This window comes from Squalius cephalus (genome assembly GCF_949319135.1).
Source record: "Squalius cephalus genome assembly, chromosome: 1".
NCBI classification, from domain to species: Eukaryota; Metazoa; Chordata; class Actinopteri; order Cypriniformes; family Leuciscidae; genus Squalius; species Squalius cephalus.
The window spans coordinates 46,599,511-46,623,231 of NC_137122.1; the positions used below are offsets into that span (position 1 = coordinate 46,599,511).

The 23,721-nt window shown below is 37.6% G+C and overlaps 3 protein-coding genes across 5 annotated transcripts in view; all 3 read right to left on the reverse strand.

Annotated features, from left to right (window-relative positions):
• Window positions 1–970, reverse strand: part of igf2bp1 (insulin-like growth factor 2 mRNA binding protein 1) — a 35,816-nt gene extending 34,846 nt beyond the window's left edge. For all 3 annotated transcript variants that reach the window (XM_079879534.1, XM_079879533.1, XM_079879535.1), the window contains exon 1: window positions 326–970. In XM_079879534.1, coding sequence (XP_079735660.1) covers window positions 326–500 — 175 coding nt within the window. In that variant the 5' untranslated portion in view covers window positions 501–970. The remainder of the gene's footprint in view (window positions 1–325) is intronic.
• Window positions 971–10,624: 9,654 nt separating this feature from the next.
• ube2z (ubiquitin-conjugating enzyme E2Z) lies at window positions 10,625–20,584 on the reverse strand. Its single transcript, XM_079867969.1, has 7 exons — window positions 17,906–20,584; window positions 16,922–16,994; window positions 16,333–16,520; window positions 14,528–14,639; window positions 14,320–14,432; window positions 13,874–13,964; window positions 10,625–11,875 (listed from the first exon to the last, which is right to left on the reverse strand). The coding sequence occupies exons 1-7, from the start codon at window positions 18,298–18,300 to the stop codon at window positions 11,699–11,701; spliced, it is 1,149 nt and encodes a 382-aa protein (XP_079724095.1). The 5' UTR covers window positions 18,301–20,584; the 3' UTR covers window positions 10,625–11,698.
• A 154-nt stretch (window positions 20,585–20,738) lies between these two features.
• atp5mc1 (ATP synthase membrane subunit c locus 1) lies at window positions 20,739–23,497 on the reverse strand. Its single transcript, XM_079869157.1, has 5 exons — window positions 23,386–23,497; window positions 21,969–22,016; window positions 21,422–21,496; window positions 21,143–21,330; window positions 20,739–21,059 (listed from the first exon to the last, which is right to left on the reverse strand). The coding sequence occupies exons 2-5, from the start codon at window positions 22,005–22,007 to the stop codon at window positions 20,945–20,947; spliced, it is 417 nt and encodes a 138-aa protein (XP_079725283.1). The 5' UTR covers window positions 22,008–22,016; window positions 23,386–23,497; the 3' UTR covers window positions 20,739–20,944.
• Window positions 23,498–23,721: the final 224 nt, after the last annotated feature.

Below are 23,721 nucleotides of genomic sequence, written 5' to 3' on the forward strand. Positions count from 1 at the left end.
AAGCACGTTTTAAACCTGTCAGAGCAGAGCAAGTAAGTAAGTAAGTAAGTAAGTCGTGGTTGATGTGTGCATGAATGCTTTCAGTGTCTGCAAACACTCTGCACTTAAAAAGTTCACTATCTCAGGTACCTTTGCACTATAGAGCCTTACATTGCCCTGACTTGAATGGCAAAACAAGTAGAATCATCAATTCACTTTCACAATATTCTCGAAATCTTTAGTAGCCTAAAACAGTAGAATTTGAATTATAAACAACCCAAACGCGCATGGGAGGTTAACAAGAGTAAGTCATTAAAGAAAGGCCCATTAAATTAAATCAACTCACCAGAAAATGTTTCAATCGCTTTCATTGCCCATTGGTCGTCCGGGCAATCAACAAACGCATAGCCAGTTTTCATGAGAAACTGTCCAGAGTATGGAATCTTGTAATCTTCAAAGGTTTTAACCAAGTCTTCTGCGGTGACGTTTTCATTGAGATTTCCAATATATAGCTTGTTCATCGTGGAAAAACTGTAACGCTCCCCCCAAAAAATAGAAATGAAAATAAAAACTTTCCGTCAAAACGTTCTTATTTTTGAAAAAGGACCAAGGCACCCGCAGATATATAAAATCGTGCAAATGTCAACCGGTTGGAATTAAAAACGTGTAGAGAAAAAAAAATCAAACAGCAAGACAATCCAAAATAAAAAGGGGAAAGTTCGACTAACAGTAACGTTGTAGTCTGATTAAGTCCTGCAGGCGAGTGGTAAATATTCTTCACTGTAGCAACCTTCGAATTCCCAGCACGCTGTAGAAATGATAACAGTTTGAATTAAGCTGATGTTTGTTACGATGGAATAGTGGTGCGAGTAGCCTATGTATATAGCGGGATCGGGAGAAATTCTTTCCTCTCGCTGCCCCTCAACCTAAAGCTGTACCCTGCACTGTCACACAGATCCTACCGCTTGGCGATGGCACCGCCTCTAAAACCGAGTCGAATTTACTAATTTTTTTTTTGTTTGCAAAGAAGAAACCACGTGGTCTCAGAGTAGCTAGAGAAGGGGCCGGTCCTCCGCTCTCTCTCTCGCGCGCGCGCTCCCCCTCTCTCTCAAGCTGGTTGTGCTTGGAAAGACAGGAACATTCTCTGTACATTGCACCGTATATCCTTTCTGCATGCATTTCTTACAGACATACACACATTCGTACTAGCCCACACATGCTCCAGATTTACTTATGAGCTTTATGTCACGAGAACTGCTTTTCGTATAACCTTTTTGTTTCTACATTCATCAGAATTTTTCGGATTCCACTAAGACACAATTTGCAGGACAAAAGGCCATGTAGTGTAACTTTACATTTTGTGCGAGTTTATGTCCAAATAAAACCCATATGTGATGTTGCTCGGCTAGCTTTGGTATAGTTACCCTTTTCATACTCGCTTGCTATCTGCAGTCTCGTGACTGAAGTTGATCACGTAACACGTTTCTAATAGTAAAACCAATAGCCTTTATGTACATGACATTGTTAGCTGTGGGTCACGACCAGGGCGGTGAAGTAAAATATTTAATTAGAGTAGTTTTACAACCAAAGTTTATGGCAAACATTTTTGAGGTGGAGTAAATACGAAGCAGTAACAAACATATTCAATGCATGGTTTTATTGAAACACTGTATCCTTTTTAATTCGCCTCTTGGGAACTTGGCCGAGTGGGTAGCAGAATCCAGTTTTACTTTAACAGGTCAGCTCCAAAACTAGAGAGAGACACATTTCCACTGAGATCTCGAAAGTTCTCGTGCTCACCTCCATGTTGCGCCAAACCGAGACATTAGAAGGTCCAACAACTGATTCAAAATGGGGGTGTTGTTGAGACAGCAGGGCCTAGAGTCGAGGATACCGCCTACCAACAGGAAGTGAGCAACTGTTGCTTTGCCTATTGTCTGTACACCCCGTGTATATGATGTCTCATTGCGAGGCTTTTTTTCAGCTATATAGTCAGGTCAGAGAAATTCGACCTCAAAACCCCTTTCAAATGAGTTTTAAACGCAAATCAGATGGGAATTTCAAGCGGTTACTTTGTTACGTGTCTCTGAAATTGTACACGTGGCGGCAGTACCGGCTCACTGTGAGAAAATGGCTTCCCGTCCATTACAACAAGGATGAGGAATGATTCACGTCTCGCAGGCAGTCTCTCAATAGTCCATAACTGGTGCATAGTGAAGAGTATTTTGACCAACACTGAAATAAGGAGCAGATTCTGCATAAAACCCATTTCTTCTGTCCCTCGAGCAACGCGCATGTTTAAATCACTCATGGCGTGGCCATTCCGCAACGAAGCATAACTTGGGCGCAAGGTTTCAAGGATGATTACGATGAGTTGACAAAAGGCGTATTTGTATGCATGTCTGAACTGTTTAACACGTCTGAAGTGACTAGTGATATATCAGCGTTTTTATTGTCTAGATAAATATTAAGTAGCCTATCCCCTAATGCGCACACATTAATCTCGCGCAAGCTTTCCTGCAATCAATGTAAATAAAGACTGCATCGTGCAAAATTGTTCCAGATTATTACGCTCTCTATTTTTTTTATACGGTCATCCACCACAATTCATAAACGCACACGCTTTGCCGTGCCTGGGGCCTTACTTCAGTCTATCAGCAAATGTATGTGAATTTTAACAGACTTAGCATTCAGCTGCACCTCATGCTGATGTCTCTGTTGTAACACCATCTGACATGCAAGGTAGAACTATTAATAAATAAAAGGGTCACTCTTTTGATGGCCTCTGTCTAAACTCAGTTTTTGTGGTTGTACAGAGTTAGCTTTAAAGTTACTAGGTCAAATAAATCTATGTGTTGGCCATATTCTTTTAATTGCAACAATAGCTAAGCAATACTGCAGTTGTCATATCTTGCATTGCATATTCATTTATTTTTATAGTCCTGTGTGTTACACTCTGTAAAGAGAAACTGTTGCAAGTGGTGCAGTTTGTGGTCCTGTGAAGGAATTGGTGTTTAAGAGGGACTCTGAGATTTGAGATGGTGTCCTGACCACACACTGTGAGGGGGATGAGGGATAGCTGGTGTGGGGGTAGGGCATCTCTTTTCTGGGTGAGGGGGACCACAGGCTTGGAGCTCATCCAGGACAACAAGGACTTTAGAGTTTGATGGTGCATCAATGAAAACTGTCCCTTGATATTCTTTACAAAATGCTGTTTATTTGACAAAATAATTGTTTTATTTATAACAGCTGTTTTAAGGTATGATCAAGTGCTTTGTTTTCACTTGCATCAGGGTGTTCATAAAAAGGCTCTGGTTCTTGCTCTGAGGAACAACAAAGCATGGTGGGAAGGAAGTTCTGAAAAGAAGCATGAAGTATGACTAAAAATAGTGTGAATATGTTTATTTACTATTTACATGTTATTCAACTGATTTCAGTAACTTTATGTTACTTTTAGGAGAAAGTAATGAGCAGTGTAACTTAATTTCAGAAAGACACAAAATAATACATATACCAATAAATAAAGTTCAATGCGAGAAAAAAAAAGAATTTAGTATTGGTCTAGATACATATGGTTGTCTGATTGGCTTACATGCCTATAAGGCAAGTTAGGACATTTTCAAACAGTTAATATTTGGAAAGCAACATTTGCAAAGAGACCAGAGGCAAGGTCAGTCGTGAACATGGAAAAGGAAGACTGTAGCTGAAAAACATAGACAGTTCATTATTGTTATACAACGTTATCAGTGGAAATGTAATCAGCCTTTTTACGGAAAGAAACTATGAAAAAAAAGTAGCCTATCCTATAACCAATGGAAGACCTTGTGTCACTAAAAATGCAGTTTAGGGACAGAAATACAACATTATTGCATGTAACTTACTTTCATTTTATTGTAGAATTATTATAGAATAAAATTAGTCTCAAAGTTTTTATACAACCTAAAGTCTATCTTTTCTATCACAGGAAGGGCAGATTTGTCACATTTGTTCAACTCACATGATCAACTGAAGCGCTTGCAGAAGAAGGTCTAACCGTGTAAGAAGTTTGAGACTTCATTACTTCATGGTTTCCCTGAATTTTTCCATAACTGTTTGCTTGCTTCTTTTGTTATCCATGCTTGCAACTATGCAGTTTTCCTCATGGAAGAAAACCATAGTAGATCATTATTAACTTTTCAGACTTTTTATCAATTATTAAATAGATTAAATGTAATAATACATTGATTGAAGAAGATATAGCTAGTTGCTTAACATAAATCATTTTAAATTGATCTGACTTTTGTAAATTGTAAATGAATAGCCTAATTAAATTTTGGGGGGAAAAAACACAAGTGGATTATCAATATTTTTTGAAGTGGAATATTTAATTAATAGCCTAGTTTCAACCTATACTTCAAATTAAATATCTGAAATTGTAGTCAAAATTCATGCTGTACAAATATGAATAAAAATATTACAAAAAGTAATCAAAACATGAAGATTTCAGTCTTAGTTCAAACAGTCATGACTGCACAAAAATAACAGCAGCATCAAAGCTGATTCAAAGTTTGAAATTAGGTTTTCTCTCTCTTGGAATAATACAAATAAAGTTTTATGTTTTAACAACTTGTTAGAAAGTAGATTGGATTATTTAAACACTTGATAAGTGGGATGTAATTTCTGCCCTCTTGGAGGAAGTTGAGAATGATTGGCAGTTCTCTGTCATTTCCCATGATGCCACTCAAATGATGTGAGACCCTCTCTGCTGTCTTAGCAATAACACAACATAATCTGGATTTGTAAAACCCTGTAAATCCAGCCTTATTAATCTAAGCAGTAAGCCACAATGAAGAAATACCCAGTAGCCTATGTTTAGGTGTTGTTTCCAACTCCTAAAACAGTTTTGCAGCATATCTATACACTGTGAATTTAGAATTAATTGTTTCAAACGGTCTTCACTTTTATTTCTAAAATATATATAAATAAATATCTAAAAATGTTCCCAGTTTTAGCCCATTTAAATATATATTTTTTAAAAAGAGATGTCTCTTAAACAGTAAGCAAATGTATATCCAACCCACAAAGAGACTTGTGGGTTTATAAAAATATGTTTGATTGAGAAAGCTGAGTGCAAATAAATAAATACTATTTATTTGCATTATATTACAAGCAGTTTCATTTTACATGCAATTTCAATGTTAAAAAATGGAAGTATTAATATAATCCAACCCCTCACAAAAAAGTAAGCTTCTATAGTTTATTTTAATCTAATATAAACTTAAGTATAATCTAATCTCACAATTAAATAAGTCACTAAAGTTTGATCAAATAAGACATATCTTTTTCTTACAAATACATAGTGTCCAAGTTAAGAGTATAACAACATATATTTGAAGCCTATAGGAAGAGTCATTTCCAACTAAAACAAAGTAGTTTTATAGCACATCATACAAGCAAATTTAACTATTTAAATATGTAGGCTAATTAACACGCACAATACAAGCACATTTAAAATAAATAATTAGCACAATTAAAGATACCACTGCAAGATTTAATCATGCAAGCTTTTTTTGAAAAATAAAGTTTTGTTAACAGGTTTAAAAACTGAGTGAATTTGACTTACAAAAAGAAAGAAAGAAAGAAAGAAAGAAAGAAAGAAAGAAAGAAAGAAAGAAAGAAAGAAAGAAAGAAAGAAAGAAAGAAAGAAAGAAAGAAAGGGAATGATCATCAGGTTCAATGCACGCGCTGTTGTTGAAGTACCTGACTGATTCATATCATCAGTTCCTCTATTGTGTTTAACTTCTCGAAGATAATACATTGAATATTCGATATCCGTTTTGTAACGACAAAGAAACAGTTTTAATGATCAGCAACTTGAAGCATATAGCGATTTCCCACAAAATGGAGAGGGGGGAGGGTGTGTCCAATCAGAACAGTGCTTGGCCTCTATACTGGTGACGTGCATAACACACCCCTGTGCGCGTGCAACGTGAACAATCACACTCAACACCAGTTGGTCTATTTCCCTCGTCCGCATAACTTAGCCTATCATTCGGTTGACGTTTATCAAAGTATGTTTTTGTCAACAAATCTGAAGAAATTATACAGTACTGAGCATATGAACGCAATTTTGCCCCTTTAATAATTAATGTCAAATGAGGCTGGTTTAGCCTACATAGCGAGAGCGCGAGCGTCGGAAAAAAAAGCTTTCAGCGTTGGTTGGCTCTCATATCAGAGATCTAATATATCAACTGTTGTATCGACAGCTCTCCGTGTAAATTTGTCCAAAAAAGAAAAAAAGAAAAAAAAGTATGTTTAATGCTCAAAACCGTGAATAGACCGATAGCTATATGATTTTGCTGTTTGAAGTAGGCTATATGTTATGCCCACTAGGTATGCTGCTTCCACCAAGTGGGCATTTTGAGATAATGCAATTCCAGAAAACTGAGACTCAGAGAATTGAGCACTATAGGTGTTATAAGTGTTCATTTAAAGTGCACATTATCATTTATTTATTGCAGTTTTTTACATGACCACACGAAGCTCCATTAACTGAATTAATTTATGATGAGACAATTCATGTAATCAGATTTCCTGCGAACAGCAGTGACATTTTCTTTAGCAACATCATGGGAGCAAAACCCAAATGACTGGTAAATACTGAATACGTCTTCGATTACGAATCAGAGTGAATTTCGTTAACTTGAAATTTTTGCCAGACTGATGTCACTTGCGAAGTTAAAACGGTGTTGTTTACCAGACATTTCATTCATAATATGTCACTTGGATACGACAGTTGTGTTGCACAAGAGTTACACATAACTGATGCTCAAAGTTCGTGTAGGATGTATTGAATTTATTTATATGGTTATGTGTACAAATGATAACTGACAAAGACATAGCGATTTAAAGAAAATCTACATAGCGATTTTCAACGCAAGAAAACAGAAAAATAACCCAACCAACGAAATAAAACGAATTATTGTGTTACTGTTGTGTGCTTAATTCTCGTATAATTTTCTAGCATAGCTACACATTAGATTCGGGATCTTTTCACCATTGCTAAGTTTGTTATTTGGGCTGCTCGAAGCACATGTTTAAAGACAACAAATAACAAAGACTAAAAAAGGATGAGTATGGCATATTTAATAATAGGCTATAGGTTTCATTGTGAAGTAACGTTGGATTAGCCTATCTTAACCCAGACCGTAAACAAGACCAATCAAATGGTTTATTTGTGTTCTGCGTATTTAACGAGCTGTTTTGGAGGTGCAAAGTCAATGTTACAACAATCAAGACGTTTACCTCTTTATACTAATTTTATGAATTCAATAAACAGTTTGCTATAACGAAAGACTTAAGTCAAATAGAATTTGATGCAGTCAGATAAGTTTTCTAAAGTGAATAGCTACTTGATCTTAGGAAAAAAAGCGTTTTCATAAATGAACGAATTAAGTGTAAAACTCAAGCTGTTATACAAATACAAACGTTGTGGATCAGATAACGCCTTGTTATCGCACAAACAATTAATTGCCATAATTCTTTACATGTACGAAGCATAAAACCCATAAAGACACCCCAAATATCTAACCTCACTACTTCCTCTGAGAACTTCCTTTAAATAACGGAACTGTTTGTTAGTTAGCCTATGTGTGCCATAAAATCGTGGTTTTCCGCCCATCGCGGGGACTTTTGTTATCATGTTTAACTTTCGTATTGGTACATTGTATGCGTTTGTTGTTGTAGCCTATTGGGTAGTTTGCTTAGCATTTCTGATCGCTTAAAACTACGTAAATAGTGACGTCATGAAACGTTAACTCTCATTGCCCCTCCCCCTGGAGTTCCAATGTTGTCATGGTTGTGATGTTGTCGTGGGAAGAAATAAATCGTTAAAAAGTTAGTCACTATTCATGAGGCGGCAGTAATGTGGCAAAACCAAAGACACCTACAATACATTAGGCTACACTTATGATGTATAGGTGAAAGATTTCATATTGCCTGGAATTAATATGAGTGACGTCATTACGAAAGCATATGGCTCTCCTTTTGAAGGGAAACGAATTTAAAACCGAAGGAATTGGATTAAGGGCTGAAGGTCCACGTTGTCTGACTACCGAATCTTGTTTCTGTTGACCAAAGATCTTTTGAGAACTGATAAGCTCAACTTTTTAGCTAGAGATACCCGAGTAGTAGCCTAATCACAATTACTACACAAAAAGTGTTCGTGTGTTCAGTTATATGAATTACAACTTACAGTATTCATGCTTGAGAACAACTGCTTCACTTTCACAGTTCACTAGAATAGATTTGGAGGGCACAGCAAATTATTAAAGGATTTTTTTTTTTTAAAGTGATTAGCTACTCAGGAGATGTTGAAGATATTTAAGAGCTGAACATTTCCACACTGTAAAAAATAATTTTCATGATTTGTCAAAACATTTATTTAGTCAAATCAACTATGTGGTTCAGATAACATTGAGTTTCTGTTGATTAAACAAATCTTCTTCATTTTATTAACTTCATATTTTTTTTCAATGAACTTAAAATTTTAAGCAACCAGGCAACTTACTTTTTAAGTTAAACCAACAATAATTTTTACAGTGACCAAGACAAGTTTTATCTTAGTCAAACAGCTTGTCAAATCGGCAGCTCTTATAGTCAAGAGTTTGTGTCTTCTGATGTATAATGGGAAGAGGATATAAAAACAGCATGCTGACACTTCAAACCACAACAGAGACAGGCTTTCTCAATTATTAAAAAAAAAAAAATAATTTTTTAATGCATTATATTACATTGCACATATATTCACAATAGGTTTACAAACAGAGATTGTAAGAACAACTTTTTGATATAACTTCAGGATTCATATAAAGTTGCCTCTATAAAAGCACATCTAACAATTTAGCCAAACATTATCAAGAATTCAGAACTTTGGCAGTAATCCCCAATCTTTCACACGTGATGATCAACAGGTTTTTCAATACGAGCCAGTTGGATTGTGCTCTGTGGTGACAAAAACTACGCACTACTGCCCCCTAATGACCGCTCAACAATACTGTAGCAGTGGACATGAGACAAGAGCGATTGTACTTACATTAAAAGTGCTCATTTATGGGATCAATTATTTTTTTTATATCTTAAGATTGCTGAGATTTTAAAACAACATTAGGAATATTCTTGTGCCCTGAAACTATAATGTAGCTAATTTGTGTGTGTGTTGATCTGATGTGCACTAAACAGATCAACTCAAGACATTTAAATTAAAATCCTAATTGTCCAAATCAGTCACAGTCCAAAAATGTTTCCAAAAAACTTTGCATAAAGCTGATTGAAAGTTGATAGCAAGGGATATTTCAACGTGTCATATTTGTGACCTAAAAACACCAAAACCTGATGAAAATTTGAAACATAAAATGCTGTGAGTTTGATAATTCAGTGCATATTAACCATAGCTTTTATACACTACCTTTCAACAAATTTGGGGTCAGTAAGATTTTTAAAAGAAGCCTCTTATGCTCACCAAGGCTGTATTTATTTAACCAGAAATACAGTAAAACAATAATATAATACCGTAAATATTATTACAGTTAACTGTTTTAATATATTGTCAAATGTAATTTATTCCTATAATGGCAAAGCTGAATTTTCAGCATCATTACTCCAGTCTTCAGTGTCACATGATCCTTCAGAAATCATACTAAAATGATTTGCTGCTCAGGAAACATTTCTGATTATTCTCAGTGTTGAGAACAGTTGTGCTGCTTCATATTTTTGTGGAAACCACCAAACTTTTGAACGGTAGAGAATATATTTTTATTTAATGTAATTACAGAGTGGTCTTTTCTTTTTCTTTTTTAAATTACTATGAAAATCCCACACAGTCAAAAGAATCAGTTTGACCATATGCATTTATTTGATAACTTTTATAATTAAAGAAAGAAAAAAAAAAACTCAACATGTAAAATGAAGAGAATTATGAGTGACATATTATTCGTGAAATATAATATACACTCCTTCTGCCATTTTGAATGATAAAATAGTATGTCAAACAAAGCAATCAAAGAGAGGCATGTAATCAGAATCAATTTTATATATATTTTTCCTTATAGTTGCAATTGATTGATACATTAATTATTTACATAATTCATTCTCATTTCGCTAACAAGGGAAAAGCATTAGTACATCACAAAGTCAAACTCACAGTTAAGGAACTGTTTCCTGTTGCAGGGCGTTCTAGAAGAGACACATAGACTTAAGAGTCAAGCAACCTAACAGTGCTGTTTTATCAACATATGATGTCCTAGACCAGAATATATTCTCTCGCACTCAAGAGAAATCAAAATGATAGCACATGCAAAAACCTCAGAACTGTACTTGGCCCAACTGAAAAAGTAAAACTTTTTTTTTTTTTTTTTTTTTTTGTGGTTAATCACTCAGTATAGGTCTTAAATGTAATCTGCTTTTCCATGGATAGAACGCGTTATAAATGTACATGTATACAGAAAAGTAAAGGCTGCCATTTTGGTTGCGTTTAGCATGCTGTGGGAAACTATATGCCTGCTATTTAAAGGGATGGATTTCAATAGATTGTTGCAAAATATTTCGGTGCACTCTCATGAAAACTAATCGGAGCATAGATAGAACCATGGTGTCAAGAAATGGTTGAATATGATCCCATTCCTCTTCTCCAAATCTGTACTAGGCAGCTTCATCCCGTTGCATATGATGACACAAGTGACCACAGTATCCCCGGTAAAGAGAAGGACATTTGTAGCAGTATCGAGGGACACTTCGAGCAGAGGCTGGTGTGGAACTGCTGTGAAATTACAACGAAAAGCATGTAAAAGTATGTTTCCGTCTTGTTGAAAATTCAGGATTATTCCCAGAACAATTAAAGAACAGATGTCTCTTTTGACAGTCAACAGCTTCACAATTAGAGACAGACTTAAGTTCAACAAACGAAACCGACACTCAAAAGGCAACCTTTCCCACGAGTGCTTGGCAGGCTGCTGTTACTTCAACCAGTTCAATAGCATTTTAAGAACATTGAACATTAAAATAAAAGTTCTCTATATAATCATATGTACATTTCTTTAAAGTTGCATCCGTGTTTCTTGCTCTTAAAGTGTGGCGTTCAATTCATTATGTATCTCAATTTATGACCATACTCATTTTTTTTAATGATTTCATTAGTGAAAAACAAACATTTTGATTAGACTATAAGGAAACAGTGGGTAAAGAAAAAGAAATGTGTGCATTTGCAAGTAAACTGGTTTGTTTTAAGAGTGATTTTATTATCATAATGAATTATTTGACTTCATATGACTTCTTTTTTTTCTGTTTAGCTCTACAATGGATGCAGCAAGAGACAGAGAAACATGGACTCGAAAGGTAGAGGCTGTGTTGACCTGCCGTATACATCTCTGTCACTTACAAATGTACACACGCACACATACATCTATATGCAAGGCCCTCATTCCCCCTCCTGCCCTGCCTGAACCTCTTCTCCATGAGGGAAAAAAAATAAACAGCAAAACAAAAGGCAGTCATTGGCCAGCACACAAGGAGCAAGAGCAAAAATATTAACCAATCAGAAGAAACAGAATCTCTGTTCTCCGTGAGCAGATTCTCCAGGTTTTTTTCCGGCTCTTCTTGCATCTGTGCTCGCTTGAGGAGTCCGGAGCTGCAGGTAAAGGGAAACGATCTAACCTTTGCTCGCTTCGCACCCCTAGAGGGCACTCTAAGGCTGTGAGCTGCCCTGACTGTCCGGGTCGGTGCCGGACGAGCTGGTGTCCGAGTCAGAGTCGCCGTCGTTGTCCTCTGGCGGGCACTTTTCCCGCAATCGCCTCTGGATGACTCTGAGATGGGTCAACAGACCCTGGTAGTCAAAACGACCTCTCTTCTCCCCAAAAGGATCCTACAAGAAATACATACATTTGACGGGGCACAAAAGGGAAGGAACAAAACGTTTAGGATATTAAACTACACTCAGGTACCAACTATAAAATTGTAAAGCAGCAAAAAAGGTTTATATATATATATATATATATATATATATATATACAGTGAGGAAAATAAGTATTTGAACACCTGAGAAAATCAATGTTAATATTTGGTACAGTAGCCTTTGTTTGCAATTACAGAGGTCAAACGTTTCCTGTAGTTTTTCACCAGGTTTGCACACACTGCAGGAGGGATTTTGGCCCACTCCTCCACACAGATCTTCTCTAGATCAGTCAGGTTTCTGGGCTGTCGCTGAGAAACACAGAGTTTGAGCTCCCTCCAAAGATTCTCTATTGGGTTTAGGTCTGGAGACTGGCTAGGCCACGCCAGAACCTTGATATGCTTCTTACAGAGCCAGTCCTTGGTTATCCTGGCTGTGTGCTTCGGGTCATTGTCATGTTGGAAGACCCAGCCTCGACCCATCTTCAATGCTCTAACTGAGGGAAGGAGGTTGTTCCCCAAAATCTCGCAATACATGGCCCCGGTCATCCTCTCCTTAATACAGTGCAGTCGCCCTGTCCCATGTGCAGAAAAACACCCCCAAAGCATGATGCTACCACCCCCATGCTTCACAGTAGGGATGGTGTTCTTGGGATGGTACTCATCATTCTTCTTCCTCCAAACACGTTTAGTGGAATTATGACCAAAAAGTTCTATTTTGGTCTCATCTGACCACATGACTTTCTCCCATGACTCCTCTGGATCATCCAAATGGTCATTGGCAAACTTAAGACGGGCCGTGCTCTTCCCGAGTAGTTCTGGGCTGATTTCTCACCTTTCTTAGGATCATTGAGACCCCACGAGGTGAGATCTTGCATGGAGCCCCAGTCCGAGGGAGATTGACAGTCATGTTTAGCTTCTTCCATTTTCTAATGATTGCTCCAACAGTGGACCTTTTTTCACCAAGCTGCTTGGCAATTTCCCCGTAGCCCTTTCCAGCCTTGTGGAGGTGTACAATTTTGTCTCTAGTGTCTTTGGACAGCTCTTTGGTCTTGGCCATGTTAGTAGTTGGATTCTTACTGATTGTATGGGGTGGACAGGTGTCTTTATGCAGCTAACGACCTCAAACAGGTGCATCTAATTTAGGATAATAAATGGAGTGGAGGTGGACATTTTAAAGGCAGACTAACAGGTCCTTGAGGGTCAGAATTCTAGCTGATAGACAGGTGTTCAAATATTTATTTGTATGATACAGCTGCAAATAAGTATTTGAACACCTGTCTATTGAACACCTGTCTAGTTAAAAAATCATACATTGTGATTTCTGGATTTTTTTTTTTTTTTAGATTATGCCTCTCACAGTGGACATGCACCTACGATGACAATTTCAGACAGGGTATTTCAATAGCAGGGTGTTCAAATACTTATTTTCCTCACTGTATATATATATATATATATATATATATATATATATATATATATATATATATATATATATATATATATATATATATATATATATATATATATATATAAAAACAGCACAAAACCATAAGCACAAATCAAACAAAAGACAATACAATTTAACCACGGTCTGTACAACAGTTCCACAACATTCGTGACTACCATGACTACAAAATGCCTGAATACTGATTCATAGCAGGACAATTCACTTGAGGACAATAACAACTCTGGAAATCCCACAGAAATGGCTGCAGGCGAATGGAAGCTGCTCTCAGTGATTCAGCTAAACTCAACTTAACTAGGAGTCGTGGCAGTACGTCAGATTCTTTGTTCTTGTTGGTCTTCTGTAAATGCTGACATGAATGACTCACCACAGCTAATAGGAACATGTATAATATCACAACACATGCATAAGGTTGCATTTCTAATGTTATGATGACAATCGAAATGACATATCCCAAGGCGCAATGTGAAAATGTAGCAAAGCACATTTGCAAACAGTCATCACCTGCATGTTCTGCCCTTGGAGGTGCAGACGTTCTTTGCAGACCCCCTCATAGAAATCATAGTACTCCAGGAAGGACTTCTCCATCACGCTCCTAGGAACAGAAAAACGATGCGTTTAATAAATAGTTGATCGGTCAGTGTTTTAACGCCATGCAAGCTTCCTTGGTTATTTTCATGGCGACTAAGTTATAAAAAAGCAATAAAAAACAAACAAACAATGAGTTTAAAAAATGTGCTTTAGATAAAAACTCTAAAATGGATTCAGGGCTGACTACTGTCTTATTGACTAAGACTTATGTTTTTTTTTTGATGAGTTATATAATTTCCTAAGAAAACAAACCATTTAATAACTGGTACAGTACAATACTAATAAAAAGTACAGTACAGCCTACAAGCCTTTTAAAAAGGACCATGATTATGCGAAATGGCTGAGGGATCATCACTCACCACAAGGCCTCGGGACACGGCACTTTACCCTCTAGCATATCGCACACAGCAACTCGCATGGTCTCGTGACGGATACACTCGTTGTAGTTTTTGCTGTCACCAGGGTGCCTTTCCTAGCAAACAGACGAATAACCTATAGCATTCACTGTGAACCAAATAAAACACAGCACAGGGACCTTCTAAAGCAAGAATGTGGGAGCAGTAGTACCTGCTCAAAGCCTGGCTCATTGTGGTAAGGGTTCTCTGTCATTAGGGACTGTATGGATATGAGAACAGAGGAGATGCTCTGGGCGGGACTCCACGCTGGACCAGTCCAAGTGCTGTAGAAAGAAACAGGTAGGATCTGAGTAAAAGCCCATTCATACCAAGAACGATAACTATAAAGCTAACTATATTAGCGTCTAGTCTACTAAGGGTAACAATACATTGATATGGATCTATATTGAATAAATGACTAACAGTATATATATGTGTGTGTGCAAAAAAAGAATCAATACCGATATATCTGTAAGAGACACCTTTATTTTGCAACGTCTGTCTATACTCATCTGTACCATCTGCATGTGTGCCAGATCGTGATGCAAAAATTCTCGATTCTTTGATTACATTTGAGTAGTGGATTGCGATTTGCCCGTGTTTACATTCGTGCAGGTTACGTGTTTCTTCCAGCATCTCCTAGCGTTTATTTGGGTTTGCTTATAACGTTCATCTGGGAACGCAACATGCGCCATTTCACCAGACTTGTAACTTAAATAATTTATAAACCTGCGCCAACAGAGGAGAATACATCAATATATTTTTTAAATATGCGAATTGATGTTCATCACGATTTCAATAAAACTATAAACCCTTGCTCTGAGTTTGCATGTTTTGATGTCCACATGTTCTTGTTCAAGAAATTACAGTGGCTGTAGCATTTCTATCGTAAAGAAGTGGCCAAATATTAAAGATTAAGTGGACATTTGAATTAAATGTTGTTTGGCTAATATTAAACATGGGTTTGATCATGCTGTATGTGATGACACCAACAATCACCAGGCCTTTTCAGGCATTTGTTATATGTAATGTTGTATATATTGTTTATATTATGTATATTATGAATTTTAACAGTGTTGTTTCAATAACACCATATGATAACTTGCTTTTGACACTTTTTTTGAACCAATTGTTATTGCCTCATTGTTATTACACCTGTGTATTTTAAGTCATTTAATGGTTATTTGTGGTTATTCCCCAAAAATGTACAATTACTCGATTAATCGTCAAAATAATCGACCGATTACTCGATTACCCAAATAATCGTTAGCCCTAACAGCTTTATTTTTCTAAATTAATGTATTTTTCTACAAATGGAGTACCTCATTTTTAATTCCTAATAAGGATTTTCACTAGAGTTTAGACATTGCACATTGTAGTACAGAAGCCTGAAAGAGTTTCTTGACTGTTGTCATGTCAAAAGCTGTTATTAGATTATTGAGCTCATGAGTGACTTGATTTCTTTCCCCATTATACAACTATTTAAAAAACTAAAGTGTATTTTTGTTGTATATCTGCAAATATGCATCACTGGTTAAGAGAATCAATATCAGATCGTATCGAGACAAAACGATTTAAACTATAGCCTAGACATTGTTTTTATCAGCTGGAAAGATATTCCACTGAAACTGATTCCAATGATAACTAGCCTATATTAGCGTCCACACCAAACTGCGGTCTACCACTTTAAATGCTTCAGCTCTATCTGTCGGTGGATTTTTGATTGGCTGTTGATGTTTTTATCGTTTATCAGCTGGAAAAAAAAATACCTCCAGTGATTCCAATGATATCGATCCTCTGAGTCATTATTGTTATAGTTATGGTGTGGACTTTCTTATTCTCAAAGAATTAGAATGATTATCAAAACTTTATAGTTATCATCCTTGGTGTGAACAGGCCTTGGCCACTTTTACTTTCAGGGTTAAGTAAAATATCTGTGAGAATCAATCAAAAGCCTAAACAAGAAATGTCTCTTACCCGAGGATGCTCAGGCAAACTTTGCCGTTGCGGTAGAAGTTGGGGTTGAAACGAACGGTGTTGTGCCCTGTAGTGATTAGTTTGACGCGTGGAGGGTGGATGGGATAGTCAGGGGGACAGCGGAACAGGAAGAGGAAGAAGCCACCCTCATATGGTGTGTCGAAGGGGCCGGTGATGAGGGCATGAATCTGTGGAGACAGGAGGAAGAGGAGGAGGCGGCTTTATATGGGAGAATAACCACAGTAATTTCCATGATATTTTTTACATCATTAATTCATTTAGGATCATTTCTAAATTTACTATTGTTCATTGTTAATTCATGCTTGTACATAACAAATGTATATACACATTTATATTAGTACACTACAGTTTAAAAGTTTGGGGTCTGTAAAGTTTTTTAAATGTTTTTTACAGAAGTCTCTGTTGTATGTGATCAAAATACAGTAATATTTATAAATGTTATTACAATTAAAAAAAATGTTTCTTTATTTGAATATAATTTTAACTAATTTATTCCTGTGAGGTCCAAAGGTGCATTTTCCCTCACAATTATGGTGATATTTGAGCAACATCAGTTGCTGATGCTTACCTTGGTCATGTCGTGAGGATCAGGAACCACAAACATACCCGGAGGAGGTTCTTTATAGATGGACATAATGTCTCTAAATGAAAAAAATATATATGTTTAGAATCATTATAAACAGAGGCATCATTCACATTAAGAAATATCAGTGGCAGTGTGCGCCATTTTTGTCAAAGCTCAAGAAGTAAGCAGAAGCCACACACAGTACACACCCTGCCAAGAAAATCACCAGATCACTGAATGCCTGTCATACAGAGCCAAACTACACATAAACACAACTGACTCATTGTAACTGAGTGTTTCCATTTTCGTGTCCACATTTCCATTATTAGTCCGCTGGGGACGTCTGATCAAGGCCAAAGTCACTGCAATTCCCGAGAGTGGCAACACTGTTGTGCCTTATAAAAGACAGTCGCCTATGACAGGTTAAACTGCAGACACAACATTTGGCTGGAAAAGGTTGGAGAATGCCAGGCTAGTAGAGATTGACTGGTCATTGGTTTGAGCAACATATAGGCTATATATATATATATATATATGACCAATAATCAATAACTCAAAAAAGGTTCTACTGATAGGAAACACCATAATTTGGTGGATGTCTGATACCCAACTACACAATTACAGCACTGTGCATTCATCAGAAATGAATAATGCTCACAGGTGAGTAAAGTGTATATTGTTAACATAGATTACTCAACTTTTGTATGCTTAATTCTCAAGCAAGAATTGCATACCTAAGATTAAAACAACTTTGCATTAATGTAATGAACATTACATTTTTGTAGTCTAATTAATATTTAATATTGAAACAAAAACAACAATTACCAGTTAAATATAAATCGGCTCATTCAGCATTCTGACATGCTTCCTCTCACCATATGTTTGGATTAGAAAGTAAATTCAACTGTTTGCACGCAGGCGAACTTTGAAAAGTTGTCTTACACTTCCCAAAACAAATACAGATCCTATAGGATAGTGCAAAATGACCTTTTTATCCGGAGAATACACTGCTGAGACGCCTTCTCGTTGTCCCAGTCGGTGCTTAACGTGGGATCCCAGGAGGTGGCGTGAATTTGGGACAGGAGGCCCGCTCCGGCCGGGACTCCTGATCCGATACCGGGCGGCAGGGATGGAGGAAGGGCCCCGGGGACCGTGGAGTTGAGCGCATGAGTCAGCAGACCGAGTCCGCTCTCCACGGCCGGACTGATGGTGTGCGGGATCCCGGGAGCGACCACGGACAGGCCGGTCTCTGCCAGAGGCGGGGGGGACGTTGATGAATGCCCCGGTACAGAATTACCCAAACTCGCGGAGAGCTGCGCTCCGTGGCCCTGCGCCGTCCCCACCGAACCGTTGGCCTTCTCCTCCCCAACGCTATCCGCCATCGTCGATGAGAGCGAAGCAGCCGCGAACTGTTTGACCAGCTGTCAGATCAGTCCGTTTCTTCTGCAGTTTCTGTTTCTCCTTGCTCGGAGGCAAGTGGAGGAGGGCAGGAAGAGAGAAATGACTCCTACATATTCTCCCGTTTCCCTCTACCGATCTCAACTATAACACCCTGTGTCAAAAGCACCACTGATTTTAATGTATCAGTCGAATTAGCTGAGCATTTAACATTCACATGAATGAATAACTGAGTTTAAGGTCTTAAACGCACGTAAATTTCCCCTCGCTCGGCCTGGCCTGTTTATCAATGTTGTTTCATTTCTCTTCACTTCCTCCTCATTCAAGAAGGAAGCAGCGCCATCTAGCGGTGCACTCCTGGAGGAGATTCGAGCGGAATGGGAGTTGTAAGGGATTTGAACGATTCTAGAAATGTAAAATCATATACAATTATATCTGGTTATAAGAAAACTCAAAATGTGTTTTAAAAGTTCAGTAAGCGAGTAGTAGACCTGGGAATCGGGCATTTTTGGTCGCCCTGATTCGCTAAAATGAATCATTTCATAAGAGTCATTCGTTAGGGAATCGGACTACATTGGTCACGCTGCATGTTTTTGATTCACTAAAAAAAAGTGAATAACTTTTCCTATAATAAAACCATGGATAATTTTTGTAAGGGTTATGGGTAGTAGGGTTAGGATATCCTCCTGAGACCCAGAAAAAAAAGGTTTTGTGAATTTAGTTTTTTTTCCCCATGTCATCACACCGTTTAGAGCACAATAAACAAATGGTAAAAAAACATTTTTGAAAAATAATATGTTATTCATACGTTATGCTATGTCCTCTGTAGTGGACGCCAGGACTAAGTTGTTTAAAAAAATAAAATGACATGAAATTATATGTATAGGCAAAAACAATGGGATTTTTTTTTTCAATCACCAATAAATTTGGGGGTTTCAGGATTTTTTCAACCAAAATTTGTATAAAGATTATTCTCAACTATGTTATGAAAGAAATAACGGAATGAATTGATACACCATTTTACTTTATGCAATATGTGGGTAAAATGGCCATAAATTAATATTCCCATTCAATGCAATGTATCTATACACTGTATCTAATTTGCACATTAATGTGTTCTTGGAGCAACATTTAATGAAAAAAGAAGTGTAATAATTGGAGTAATAATTGGCATTAATTGGAGTAATAATATCTAATATTTCATAGGAATATTGATGTATAATTTATTTCCATATTCACTTGTTGTGTCTCACAAAATGCCTGATAAACATGATTTAAGTCCTGGTGTCCTCTACAGTGGACATGTATGAAATCAACGCCCTGTTCTGTAACAGAAAATATTTTTTTATTTGAAACCCCTTAACATTTTCCTGAGATGTTGTTTTATGAAATACAATTTGAAAAGTAGTCCAATTTAAATTATAATTACAATATATTATCATATTTCCATAAGAATGCTACATTTGATCACTAAATTAATGTCAGACATTTTTAAAAACCAAGGAGTAGTTGTTTTCATGGTGAAACCTCCAAACATTTGGTATCTCTGAAAAGTCCTGAATGTGCTCTTTACAGGACACCCAGGTTGTGTCATGTGACATGTATGACGTCAGAGAAATTCACTAAAGTATAATGTCCACTACAGTGGACAAAAGTCTATTCTTGGGTCCCAGGAGGATATAGTTGGACCTTCTATCTCCACACACAGTTCTGCAGTGAGCAGCCTCTCAACGACTGGCCTCCCAGTTAAACCACCTCTGCCCACGAGTAAGTGCTTCTGAAAAAGTTTAAAACCCAACCAAAGCTGCTTTAAGATGTTTTTTTCCATCAGACTTAGTGGAGCTGAGATGAGGGAAATGTGTAATTTGTGTTGTGGTGTTGTCATATTATGCAGTCACCGTCTATATGAACTTTTTAGTACTACTTGCCTCTGTAATGTGTCTTTCAAAAACATTGAAATGACTTTGAGCAATGTTTCAGTCATGTATTTTTGTATCACAACTGCAATTTAATTAATCTGATAACCATTGTATTATACATGAGAGAATACTGATATTAACTTTTTACGAGTGTACCACAAACTAAGAACCAGTTAGAGAGAATGTGCATACCAACTGAAAGTCCCATTTCTCCACATTGTTAAACACTTGCCTATTTGTGTCTCAATGTTGCATATCAGTATGTTAATAGTGAGCTAGTAACATAGGTGGATAAATTGCAAACATTTTTTAAATGGGGTATATTTATATTTAAATAAATGTTAGAGTGCAATGCAAATCTCTACAAGGAGTCAGATTTAGATTGAGTGACTTTTAAAGTCAGCCAACCCAAATCTAATATGATATTCAAAAAACACCAGGCTAGTCTACCTTCCCTCAGACTCTACATTCTTATAGCAGAAAAAAAAAACCACAAAAGCAAACAGATTTCAACCATTTATTCAGATGGTCTTATGTGAAGTGAGTTCTTACATAAAACGTTCAGATAGAGAAAAACGGTACAGGGGAACATAAAAAGGGAGAGTTTCTTGTAGTTTTGTTGGAATGGCGGTGCCACGGCCGAAGCTGCATGTCAGTTCCAATCTCCAGATCAAGAGAGTCGAACTGCTTAGAAGAAAAGACATCCAAATTACATGGCGAACAGGATGAGGAATGCCACCATCAGACAGAACAGACCCATGGCCTCAGACAGAGCGAAGCCCAAAATGGCGTAGGAAAAGAGCTGCTGTTTCAGGGAGGGATTCCTGTAAATGAAGAAAACGCTATTAGGCACAAGCAACATGTATAACAAACCCATTTTAAGAGCCTAATTTCAAAGCTTGATTACCTGGCATAGCCAATAATAAGGCTGCCGAACACTGTCCCGATTCCAGCTCCGGATCCGGCCACACCCACCGTGGCAGCACCAGCACCAATGAACTTGGCCGCTGTGTCGATATCTCTGGATACAGCGCTGGTCTGGAAACCCCGGGTTAGGTTAAGGAGGGTCGCTTCGCTGACTGGCAACAGAGCTGCCTGAAAGGGAGGGCAAGACATTTAAGCATGTGCAAGAGAAGTGGCAAAGTACTCCAGAGCATTCACATAGAAGGCACTTTTTATTTTTTACCTGTTCGGTTCTTGCTTCAGGTCTGTTGAACATGACTGAAACAGGCCGGGCCAAAACCCTGGATCCTCCACGGACCTAAAGGAAGAAAGAACAAACTTTCAGAAGAACTAATTTAACATCTATATGATGCATATGCTTTCTATTACCAAAGCATGTTTCAAATTCAAATATTTTATGAGTGCAAGGATCCAGTGTACATTAATTTGACCAATTTAATTTAAATTAATCTCAAAACAATGCACAAAGAAAAAAAATATCCATAATTTTCCTCTGCTCTAGCCTGTCTTCTAATCCAGCTTTCGAATAAATCTGGCATCACAAACTATGAATATTGCTGGCTCTGTGCGAGGAATTGCTCTGTTTCAAGTCGTTTTGGGTAAAAGTGAACATTGAATTGAAGCATTTAAATGCATGATTATAAACGTGGTTAGAACTAATATAATTGTAGACAATTTCCATGGAAGAAAGAGAATACAAGACTCTAAAAAGAATGGCATTAAGGTAATTTTCTGAAAGTGGAATGTGACAATAGAGCTCGAATACATACCACAGCAGGTGAGGTGACAAACTTAGCACATGCGTACATGTTTGAAGCCTGTGGAGAAGAAAGATGTTAGACAGGTGAAAGAGGAGAGCACCAGTGTCATCAACATAAGATTTCATGCCATGCTGTGCATCACCTTCCTTAAAATTAAAGCATAGTGAAGCACAGTAGGCAACAAGAACCTGATGCACCAAGAGCGGTTTGTGGCATCAATACTGGAGTTAAAGATTATAACTCGCTTGCAACTGAAAGGACTTCGGTTTTAATTAAGCCAAGCCATCAGTGCATTTCCAACATCCCACAAACAGTTCAGAGAATGCAAATATTAAATAAGTGTTTTATAAATTCTGTAGGATCCAAACTAAATGACAGATGGTCTGTATACATAAGGGACCCAGACCTGCTTTGACAAGAAAACCTCCAGCCACAGTGGATGCAAAACTTCCTCAGGCCGAGAGCACATACCCTTTAAGTCAGTGGTCAAACATATGGCAGCATAAAGGTCATGTTGTACTACTGTACTGAGAACAGCCAACACAAGCTTTAACCCACTCAAGATACAGAGACTTGAGGGATAGAGTCAGCCATTAAATCTGAGGTTATTAGAGCCTGATAAAACGGTCAACATTGTGACAACAGCAGCAACTAAGTCCATCAAAAAAATTCTGTACTTGGCTGAGTGGAAGTTTATGCACGTTAGCTTAATTATAAATATTCATAGCTACTTTGGTTGCTTATTTAGGCTTCACTTAATTCAGGTCACGCTTTGGACAACCTTTTGAACAGCCTGAGCACAATGCCCATGCTACTTGCCTAAAAATACATGATCAAGTACAAAATGACTAATAATCGGGTCTAAGGTTAATTTGGAGTTCTAAGCCGCAGAAAGCTCCCGCGGACGAGCTGGATAGTGAAGGTCACCAATAGCTTTGAATGGTACTTACTTGAGACATAAACGCATATAAACTGCCTTATAACATGACAGCAGGCAATCTGTAACTGAATGGCATTAAAGTATTAAAACGCTTGCGCTTGAAAGGCTGAGGCGCAGCGCGAGCTTTTCAGGCTGATACGGGCCCAGCGCGAGGACATCTTGCAAGTGTCACGAGCAATATGAGAATTAAAACCTCCGTGCATTTAAAATGCAATAGTAAATCGTGAAGCTGAGAAGTTTTAGCGTTATTTACCAGTTGCTCTTTGGGTTAAGGTCTTGAGACGTGATCGCAGACTGACTCATTCATTCATTTGAAATGACTTTGACAAGCGGCTAGCGGAGCTTTAGCAACGCGCTTCACTGAACGGCACCCGAAAGCCGCAATTATTTTAGCCGGAACAGAAACTTCCGCACATTTTCCTATCTTTAATAAGCGAAGTTCCCCACTAGGTATATTTGGTTAAATGGAGAGATAACCTGACTCACCGATAAGATCCAGCACACAAGGGCCCGGGGTTACAGGGACAAGCTTGCAGCTAAAGGCAATGAGTAGTACGCCGTGAAAACTGTCACCTTGTCATTTATAAGCTTCGGAACTACGTCCTCGTTTGTGATTGGCCAGAGGGTCGCGAGTTCCTCCTCTGATTGGCTACGAGGCATGTCAATACATAATACATACCCGATGATGTGCGTTGGCAAGAGGGCGGCCTCTCTGTGATTGGTTTAAACGATTTAAGGAAGAACGCCGGGAAAGTCAGGAATCGCATCCCGTGTCCCATGTTTCTATTGGATGCTTTGGGTGGAAATCCCGCCTTTTAGATT